We start from the raw sequence: 11,284 nt of genomic DNA on the forward strand, positions 1-11,284 counted from the left end.
AGCAAGTCATTTTGAGACAGGTTTTGGGAAAGTATGAGCTCCTAAAAACATTACACCATAACTTGTAAATTTCTCATTGATTGTTACAATTTTGTATTTAAATAAAATAATAAGAATTTTAGAATTCTAGACCTAAGATGCAGGCCTCTTAGTTTAGGTCAGGTTAGGTTAGACTAACTTTTCTTTGCTTTTCAATAGTTAAGTTGAAAAGCTTGACAGAAAAAGATGTGCATTGAGATTTCCTCAGTGCTCTCCACTGTATAGACTTCTGACATCTGGAAATGAACGTCTTGGCCACAGGAAAGGTACTCCTGATGGTTGGACTTGATGATCTTGGAGGTCTTTTCCAGCCTTAATGATTCTGTGATTCTCTGTGATTCTCCTCAAGTTAATATTAATGAATAGCTTCAAATAACTGCACAAAACAGGTGTAATGCTGGTAGATAAATTTTACCGTGTTAAGTTAGGATGATTTCCATGGACCTCATTCATGAAGTTTGCATGTGAGACTGGAAATACTGATGAAATTAGAATTGCTTAGGAAACACAGTACCTGGTTCTTTGACCTTGAGTTCAAATTTGACCTTGGAACTTCCAGCTATTACAGCATATGTCACATCATCTTCTTTTTCTACATTATTGATCGTCAGTGAATGCTTGTTTCCTTCTGCCTTGATGATATATTTCTCACTTTCAGTAATTTCTGTGCCAGCTCGCTGCCACTTCACCTTGATGCCGGCTTTTTCTGTCTCTGCTTCAAACACAGCTGTGCTTCCGGCTGTCACCTCTGTTGTCTTTGGCTTCTTGGTAAATGCAGAAACTAAAAAAAGAGAGAGGGCTTGCTAAAATCTGGTTTGCAATTATGGCATATCTGGCGTAGTCAGCTGTTGTGGCTGCAACAGCTGTCTCCTTTTTCTCCCATCTGCCCATGCAAGATATAAATTACAACACTTTCCACAGAGAAGTTGTGGAATTGTCTTTGTGTTTATCGAGTTCTGTCTTTGACTGAGACATCATATCCTCTCCATATTGTCGTGAAATAAAATGGAATGGATAGCAAATTCATCTCATTTTCCGTCTTCCTCTTTCTTTCCCCCGTAATGAGCTCTGGTTTTTCATAAGTGAATGCTTTGATCTATGACAAAATGGTATGATATGTATTCTTCCATATCAAGCTCTCTACATTAATCTGCCATCCAGTTTTATTTAGAAATACTAGGTCTGTCCTAATACTTTCTTAATATATTTGTTAAACAGGATCAGGATTGGTTCGTCCGACAAAACTGCAGTTTGTGCAGTAACCTGTGTCCTAACATACCACAATTAATTAATGGTTCCTCTTTAGCCCTTCTGTTTTGACTGATTAAGGCTTTAGTGGAAAGAGATGCACATTCTTATGATGGCCCCTGTAATTTTATCCCAGCTAAAATAATATTAATTACTGTTTGCATTCAACTGTTTAGTTCAGCATTAAAAATTAAAGTACTTGCCTACGTAGCACTCTACAACAACTAGCTTTCTAATTAATTACAAGGTGGATCAAAATGTTTCCTCTATGTGTCAAGAAACACTTATGATGCTTATAATGAAAATTAATTAAGTTCTTAATATATGGGGTGATCGAGCATAAACCAAATTATCTGTCTTGGATCTCATGTAATCAAAGAAGCACAAAAGATAGGAATTTGGAAAGCAAGAAATATATTGTGATTTTGGTCCATGAGTATCCTAATCTTTCTCAACATTAGCTTTTAATAAAGTAACTTATTTTACTGATTTCTTTACCCTGTTTTATTTATTTAGATTTCTTAAACTTTATTTTGAATTAAGTTTTTCATTTTATGCTCATGTTTTGATCTTAATGATATCTGTTACCTTTTCCTAATTGCCATGTGCTATGTTCGTGTATAAAATACTAGCAATTAACATTCTGATTCATACACTTAATGGTTTTGTGCATCATTATGTTAACTTTTTATTGATTTACCTCTGCATAACCACGCTTTTATAAAATATTAATAATTCCATCACATTTAGTTATATCTGTCACCTCTGTGGCAAATTGTCTATGGCTTTTCTACTTGGGCAGCAACAAGAACTCTTCCAAACACTGCAACAATGGTTATAATTAGCTTTTAAACTTTTGATTCTGCTTTAGAAAAATGAAGGGAACATGGCAGAGAAATACTTTAAAGGAAATTATTTCTATTCGTATTCAAACAGGTGCTTTAGTTAGTATAAATGGTTATATTACTAATAATACCATCTGTTCATTGCACAAAATCTCTATTCCTGTAGCATGTCCTCAGACTTCATAAATTAATTGACCTCAGTGGAGTTACATCTGCAAAGATTTCATCTGATGGCCTTTGGACTTTAGTCATAATAGAGTTCATGTTTCTTGCATTGTTTTGCAAAGTATTCAAAGCTGCTTAAACATCAATTAAAGTATCAATTACAAATACTTCTAGAATTTAGTATGTATTGTATTTTGCCTCTCTTGATTATATAAAAAACCTAAATTACATTTTTCTCTTTCTTATTCTTTTTTCCCCTACATTTTATATATTTGATGAAAAAACAACTTTGGTTGGCACTGAGCCTATAGTAGCCTTGACTGAGCTCCTGTTGTATTCTTCTGCATGCTTTTCTTCCATGGTAAGGTCTAAGCGTGTGAAATTTCCCCTGGGAGTGGAATGTCCCTGCATGCTTTTATTTTATTTCTAACCTCGGGCCTGTAAGTGATGTAATTGTTCTGAAAGAGAACATAGTACTGTGTAGAATATAGGGCTCTACTATAGCATAATACTCAAATGCCTGTTACCAGTTACACATCTTTTGATATGGTATTGCACTTCAGTAAATAACACAGCAGGGTATACTTTGGTGCAGTGTATCATGAATAATTACAGACAGTTATTGTAGACAGCAGTTTTGATGTACAGAAGTCAAAAGACATGTAAAGGTGGCCAAGCTACTGCACACCGGGGAGTCAGGTCCCTTCTGGAACCCGCTCCTGAAATACCTACTATCTGGCTCCTCTCCCTGGGTGCTACAGATAAAGCAGCTAAGAGACATGGGGTATTTTTTTGTCTCTGTGTGCTATCATCATCACTCTTCTATTTAAGCACAAAAGAATCTATAAATATATTAGTTACTTAACAGTAATGTGGTCTGTAAAGGTTCCAGCCTGCAAATGGCAGTATTTTAAGACGTGCATAATTGGAAGTAACTCTCTGATCTGCTGCACACCCTACAACGTGATTAAGTTTCTTACACTTACTTCAGATGACTCAACAAAAACAGATTGTTGGCCAGAACTACATGCACAATGAGAAATCTCCCCCACCACATAATATTTCTGACTTTTGGGAAAACTAAATACATAAGTAAACATTTACAAGTAAGCCTCGTCGTCTTTTGTTTCCTCTCTCTCCCTTTCTGTCTGACTTAAAATGATTGTGAATACTTTCACTAAAGCATAAAACCAGGAAACCCCAAAATCTCCATGAGATTAAAGGCTGCAGGAACAGTTGTTGAGAATCTACTTTTTCACAGGTAAAGGAGATTCTAAGAATAATTTTCCTGCACTTGAAATTGTGAGTCAGTGGGTGACAGTGTCCAAGGTAGTGCCTCTCTGTACCCATCTATATTCCCTTTCGTCTTTCACCGTTCATATTTGCAAAGGAAAAGTAGCAATGTAGTGCTGGAGATTTTACAGGAAATTACTCTGTGGCAGAAGAGAGATTGCTGAACAAGCATGTGAAGAGAATGCCATCATTTTTTCTTCTGAGGGAGAAATGGGCTGCTTAACAGAAGAACAAGAAGTGAGAGATCAGATATTCCTGGTCTCCTTCATTGTAGCTGCTACTTTAAGTAACACATAAGTCCAAATTCACCAGCAGATTTTTCTTTCTCATGCGGTTATACCAGTCTAATCCAGCTCTTTCCTCATTAGGAATGTTCCTAAACACTACCATTCAAAACTCCTTGTCTGTCCTGAGAGCCTTGCTTTTGTCTGCTTTTGTCAGGAACACGTCTGGCAATCTCTCTCACTTCAACATTTGGCCTCTACCCAGATATGCCCCTCTGAGTTCCATATATTCATCCCATACTAAAAACACTCTTGAATACAACCACCACCATCAGGCTGTGGAAAATCCAACGACTGTGACACCTCTCATGTGATGTTTTGGAATGTCTTACAGCTCTTGTGCCTGTCAGGCACTGACAGATCTCACGCACTATCACATGTTTATCTAGACTCCAGACTAACACGCACTTGGGCTGGGGCACCTGATGACCAAGTAGCCCACATCCTCTGCCGCCCACTTTGTTAACTCTCTGCTTCCCAGTAAATTCTAACCTACCCTGCGCAAAGGGAGAGAAAGATGACATTAGTACTAACATACTATAGCAATTCTGGAGAGAGGGCAGAGGTGCACGTGAGTTACCCGTGCTCATGATGACAGGAATTATTGAAGGGAAGGAGAGCAATGGGTGCTCTGTGTGTGTGTATGTGCACGCGCGCGTGTGTGTTTTGTGGGGATGAAATTGGAATTGCTGTGGGGAGTTAACATGGGGAGAAAAGAGGGATGTGGAGCTAATGAAAGAAAATTAGGCTAGAGCCACTTTGTACTAACCTCATTTTTCAGCACTTCACTTCTCGTATCTCACACCTTCCTAAGCATTTCTAGCTTCCACAATGCAAAGAACTTCATATAACTTCTGAGTAATGTAAACCAGCAAATTTCTACCCCAGGCAGAAGAGGAAGCAGGCTGTATGTGGTCTGCAGTAGTCTTGCAGTTTTGGTATCTAATGCTGCTGCTGCTGGAACTTGCATGCAGTACCCATCCTTTAAAAGTCTTGTAACACCTGAAGATGTACACCTCAGGTGTGCAGTTATGCATGTTATATGAGTTACAGCTTCATTAATTAGAAATAAAAAGCTCTATTTGGAGATCCATGATCAGATTGCATTTTGATAATAATTTATTAATAAGTCTTTCAATCAGGAGGCTGAAGAAATATGAAATAAATTTGCTTTTGGCCAGATTAAACTAGAATGAAATAATTTAAGTTCCAAAACCAATTTCCTTCACTTTTCACCTAAATAATAAAATAAATAATAATAATAAAAAAATAAATAAAATAATAAAACTAGTGTTCTGCCTTCCTACTGCTGCCATTTATTAAATCTTCATACTAACACCTTCATGCTTTTTCCCTTACTTTTTGACCTGCTTTGAAGCAATCTCCTAATATCCATCATCAAAATAGTTTGCTATTCTGCTTCAAAACCTCTTCACACTCTCCTACACAAAAGCCTAGAAAATGGCTAAGCTACCACCCAGGTCACTATTAATTGTACTAACCATTGTTTTCTTTGCTCTCTTGTTGAACTGTTTACTGGGCTTTTATTTTGTAAGTGTTTTTCTGTTGTCTTTGTACAGCATCAAATTGTTAGTAAGTAGCTACTAAGTACTGTTATATCTCTAATAAGAATAAAATTTAGTATGAGAACCTAGAAGAGACATTCCTATTTGATTATTGTCAATAAAAATGGAGATGAGATGGATATTAAAATAATGTTTAAAAAATTGAATAATTTCAGTTCCTAGCCACATTCTCTAAATAATTATGCTTGTTAAGAATCACAAGCATAAGGTGAAACAATTTTCCGGAAAACACTGAATTTCAAGTATGCGTGAAGTATGTGAAATGAAAGTGAGGAAGAAGTGTGGATTCCACAAGAGTGATTTTAACTAGATAGAATGAGAGAGGACAGTCATTCTCTTGTGGTTTTGTTTTGTTTTGTTTTGTTTTGTTTTGTTTTTTATTTCATCCTGTTTTTCAGAGTGGTAGCTCTGACTTCAGGTCTTCATCATTTGTTATTTGTGATATGTACGTGGAGGAGAGGGAGATAATAACTGAAGGAGAATGCATGTTAGATAAGGCTTTCAAATGATATTTCTGTCTTTCTGAAAAAAAACTGTTAAAGGTATAAATGTTTTAGGAGGGAGAAGCTAACATATCTGGTTGAATGCACATGCTACAAACTCCAGCAGAAATCTGTGATTAGTGTAATTAGAAAAAATAAAGTGACAAGTTTTCTCTCAGAAAGCTGAGTTATCTTCCTGCACATTCTGTGTATTTGGTACTAAAATATGTATCTGGCCAATGTATTGAATTAATATTACAAAAGTAGTATTAGCTTTTGGTGTTCCTTAATTTGTTAAGTCTTCATGTTGAAAATTTATCTCTGCTTTAGTACTTACACTTGGCATCTAGTTTTCCTTTTACAGCCTTTGCTCTTCCATTGCCAAACTGTGGATAAGCAGACCAGTACAGAGCTTGTAAATTCCTTGCTGAGGAACTATATAAAGATGCTACGCATTCCTTGGTCAGGACTTAAGTGGCTTCTTGCAATTACAAGCTTAATCATTCTGTGATCCAAAAGCTATTGAACGACTCAATCTTATCATTCTTTGCCTACTTCAGCAGCTGAGATTGTAAATTCCTGTAACATGAGCAACAGGCGAGGAATAGTTTCACTAAGTGTAGTCACCTCTCTTTCTATGCATCCATCATACTTTCCATAAAATGGAGATAATAATATTTAGCTTGCTTTGAATCTTAACTTGCAAAAGAGGAAAATATATCTATATGAATTATTATTATTTATTTTTGTACTACTGTACTGCACAGAAGTTCATTATCATGGAGCTGTACTTTACTGTGCCAGGTGCTTGCAAATGTAAAATGATGAGCTTATATTCAAACCAAAAATCTACAGTCTACCCTTCATTATGCATCATTGATGATTATTATTAATGACAAAAGCCTCTACGTACTTGCAAGCCAGGTTATTTATAAATCCTTGACAAAATTTCCTAACCTGAACAGCAAAATCTAGACTCCTCAATCTATAAAATATGTGAATAAAAACTGACTGATTTTCAGAGTAGTACCAGACTTCTTTTCCAGATGTAGTAATGCACGCGTTTCCCATTAAGTCCCATTTATGTACTAAATTTTGTATTTAAAAGCTCAGCTGCTTCCTCTTAACGTCGCAAAATATTATTAGGGAAATGGCTGGGGTTTCTTTAACCTTTCTGAATTTTCACAACAAAAAAAAAGTGATCAAAACTTTTGAAAAAGCGAGCCTTTGAACAGAGGTTAACTGCAAAATGTTTAAATCTGAGGGAGAAGAACATAAAGTTTCTGCAACAGAACCCTGCAAAAAATGATGCTTTTCAATGTTTGATTCTTTGCTCTGACACTAACTTGCTACAGATCTTCTAAATCCAGTTGCTCTTAGGGAGTGTATAGATTTTCTGGAAAGGTATGACAGTTGTTTTGGTATTCTGTAAATAGGGCAGTGCCTTTTTCTGAAATATTTTAGTTAGACAGCTGAAAGTAAAAGAATGTCTGTTGGAAAACCTACTTCACTCTTTCATGTTTTATGGGGTTTTTATTTGGTTGTTGTTTTGGGTTTTGTTTGGTTTTGGTTTTTTTTTAACTAACATGTTAAAAGGTTTGTTAAAACAGCAGATATAGATAGAATACCCCTGATCATTCTCTGGCATGAAGCATTTTCCTTTGTGTGAATTGCTAGATGATTATTCAGCCCTCCTGAGATTATGCTCAACGTTATAGCATCTTGAAATGACTTGAGCTATATAAACAACATGAAATAGAAACCCGAAGGGATTAATGTCTCTTGGGAGAATGAGAAGATCCCCTCTAGAAGCTATGGGGCATGTGACTGGTTCTGTCTCAGTCGGAGTTTTCTTACCCCTGCTGCGATAATCACAGTGTTTGGGCTGGCTTGTTCGTAGGAATTGTGTAGAATTAGTGATGTTAGACACCTTTAGATTTCTCTGGAGAAATAATCTGGAATAGAGTTTCTCTTCACCATTATCTAGCAAAGAGGGGCATGTTCACAAACACAGAAGTTGCTTCTCATCCACAGAGACTGAAAATGTTAATTTAAAGGCAATTAAACTATTAGAAATGAAAAGTCACAGTGCCTACATGATCACACGGACAAATTTTGTCTACTCCATCATTTTTATTGTTGCCAGCATTGTCAATCACAAGCATTAGACATTTCAATGAATCTCAAAAGTCATGTGACTTTAAAAATAGAATATAATTATGGATGTCTTATTTTGGGGTGATTGCTGAACCTTTACAGCTTATATTTTCAAGGTTTTAACTACAATTACAAAATCTGGTATAGGCTTCTTTTTTATATACAATTTACTTCGATCTGATTTCAGAAACTGGAGCTTTAAGAACATCAAATGATGTTATAGTTCTGATAAAATTGAAGGATTGGTGACACCACTGTTGCTTTAGAGTTACCGTGTAGAGGGAACTTAGAGAATCTTGTTGGAATTAATCGTGGTTTAGCACTTTGCAGTTGTTAATGGGAGATACAGCCTGGATTTATGCTCTGCCTCTGGCAGTGGCCGATTTCAAATATTTTGACCAAAATGAAAGTTCTTCTTGATAAGTTCTTCTTTTGTTGTAGTGACCACAGGAGATTTTCCCATGGACCAGCCTAACAGGAGACTGATGCCTGTTCAGTCCCTTGCAAAGCACAAAGGCCTACATTACTAGGTATCAACAGCTATTATTGACTAACTCAGGAAAATGCACATTATTAAAAAAGCATGCACCTTGTACCGTACATTCAGGTAGTAGTGATTCTGGGTATACTGACATCAGTGAAGTGAGAGTTCTAAAAGTGAAGAATCTGAGATTTAGTACAATTTTCTCCAGCCTTGTATATTAGGTATGTGCACACTTTTCAAGCAATCATAACTTCAGCTTTTGACATATTTTTCTCCAAACTTAATTGTGGACACAAAGTGCTCCTGAGACATCTTCCTATACCCACACGCAAGCGTCCTAAACTCTCCCTACGTCTGCTTCCCAGTCTTTCTTCCTCCTTTTCAGACAAAGAGGTTCATGGCACCTTACACCCCATCCTAGGCATCCCCTTCTTTCCTATGTGGGCAGCCTCTGAGTGATTTCTTGTTTCTCAATTTTAAATTAGAACTTTCCTAAATCTAAAATATTTTCCTGATGTTTTTCTAGTGGGGCAGGACTTGCAATAGGCTCTGTGACCTTGGCTTTCAGAAAATGGCTAGTTATCTTCTAGCTCAAGGGAAAAGGATGGAGGGGGGTGAGTCAAAAGAAATACACAGATATTCTTTACAGCACAATGTCTTCTTTTTTCTTAGACCTCTACTGTCACTGGCTGGAAGAACTAGAAGGAGTAAGCTCTGAACCAGGTGCCATTTGCTTTCATTTTCACAGAGATTTCACTAACACCAAATACCATCAAAGTTTGCCGTTTACTCTTCCTAGAAATCATCAGGGAAAAAAACAAAACCAGGAGAGGTTTATACTGCCTATACAAACTTTTCCCCAGAGTCCTAAAGGTGACTGGGAAAGGAAATGGGGAATTAAAAGAATCTGCTAATTAAACACATTTCACTTCTATTCTTTCCTCATCTAAAGTCTCTTGAGAAAATTCTGTGGCTGAGGGTTCTCAAACTAGTTACTGATTTCTCTGCAAGATCATTCAACATCTCTTATATCTATAACTTTAAAAAATACTATCTCTTTTTCCTCTCTATTTTTTTTTCCACAGAGGCATCTCATTTCTCTAGCATACAAAAGCTACTCACATTTTTCTCTTTAAAGCTGTTCTTAGATTTTGTCTGTCAGTTATGATCCTTACCTGTTTTCTTTACAGGCTCTGGCATCTTCACTTTGTTTTTGATGAAGCTCCCAGTTGTATCTAGAAAGCAGGGTCTGAGCTAAACAGGAATGAGACTGCAGGGCTTTTTGACCCCCTAAAGAAACACTTGGTGGAAGCCCCCATCCTGCTCCTCCCCCTTGATCCCCCACTGTTGTCAACTACGGCACCTTATCAACAGCAGGAGACACTTGACAGGCTACATCAGCTGGGATAAATATAGACAAGTTCCAGGAGCCAGAGAGCTCAAACCACCCAAGTCTGGCTATCACTGATCTCTTGGTACAAAGCAGAGCACAACTTGATGTTGCACATGCATAAAGTACATTTTCCAGCTTCATGTGTGTATTGCTTTAACAATTCCTACACTGCCATGTTTATAGCACATTCAGAAAACTACATCTGATAGTTACATCTCCTGAATGCTGGTTCTGCATTTACTCCAAGTATGTATCTGATGCATTCTAGCTACCTATTTCAGTCTTTGTTATTGTTGTCATTTGGTTAGAATTGAACAGCTTCTCAGAGAGCTTTTTTCTTGTTTCTTTTTTTTTTTTATTGTCTACCAAAGACAATATTTGTAGAACTAAAAGTGAATCTTCAGGAAAGAACTAGACACTTATGTGTTACTGACTTTTGCAGTCACAACTGGAAAGCATTACACTACTTAAATAGTTTCTGTCCTCCCTCCCCATCCACCCCCTTGATCTGGAACATATATTTATTGGAAACTAGTAAGTCTTTTTTTTTTTTTTTTTTTTCATTTAAGTGCCATTTAAGAAATAATTCCAACATTCTTATTTGATACCTCTAGAAGTTTTAATTCTGCTTAATTGTATAGAAAAGGCCTGGGGGGAATCTCACTAGAAAATTACTCTGGTATTTCCATTTCATGCTCCAGTCATTGCTTCTTATTTATTCATACATTTAGCATATGTCAAAATAATAACCGTGGACAATCATCTCCTTATTGACTTGGTGGTGTATGCATTTCCTCTCACTTTTGTCTGTCTCATTTTGAGTTTTGAGCTTTCTGAGAGAAACTCTGTAGGCCAAGCATTTAGCACATTTTAGCTACCATTAGTATTGAAAAAAGAATTAAAAAAAAATGTGGTTTTCAATTTGTCCAGTTTTACTAGCCTGTAAAAACCTCAATGTAAAGTATTTCTGCTTTTGGCAAGGAACTCGGAATAGATGAGTGTGCACGCAGCCCATCAGTCACTGTACTTTGTGCCTGTCTTTTGCATCTGACTTTCTGGGTTGACTGGTAGGACAAATGTGAACATGGAAGAATGACTGCTGCTACCTCTCTTGATTTTGGGCCAAGTACTTCCTCCCCTTCCCCTGAAAGAATTTTTTACATATGAGTGAGGAAGACGGGCAGGATGAGACTTACGTACATTTTCCATTGCCTGTTTCTAGTTAGCATTGTATGTTTTTAACGTACTGTCCTGTGCCTGAGGCATTTCACTGGGACTCGGGAAACCTCGGCTATTTGCTTTGGCCTC

General features: G+C 36.8%; 1 protein-coding gene across 1 annotated transcript in view; it reads right to left on the minus strand.

The window, feature by feature from the left end:
* Nucleotides 1–9,885, minus strand: part of MYBPC3 (myosin binding protein C3) — a 64,319-nt gene extending 54,434 nt beyond the window's left edge. Inside the window, exons 1-2 of the mRNA XM_086749894.1 lie at nt 9,759–9,885; nt 554–820 (exon numbers count right to left, since the gene is read on the minus strand). Of these exons, the coding sequence (XP_086606020.1) occupies nt 554–820; nt 9,759–9,783 (292 nt within the window). The 5' untranslated portion in view covers nt 9,784–9,885. The remainder of the gene's footprint in view (nt 1–553; nt 821–9,758) is intronic.
* Nucleotides 9,886–11,284: the final 1,399 nt, after the last annotated feature.

This window comes from Chlamydotis macqueenii, chromosome 5 (genome assembly GCF_036417535.1).
Source record: "Chlamydotis macqueenii isolate bChlMac1 chromosome 5, bChlMac1.mat, whole genome shotgun sequence".
Classification (NCBI taxonomy): domain Eukaryota; kingdom Metazoa; phylum Chordata; class Aves; order Otidiformes; family Otididae; genus Chlamydotis; species Chlamydotis macqueenii.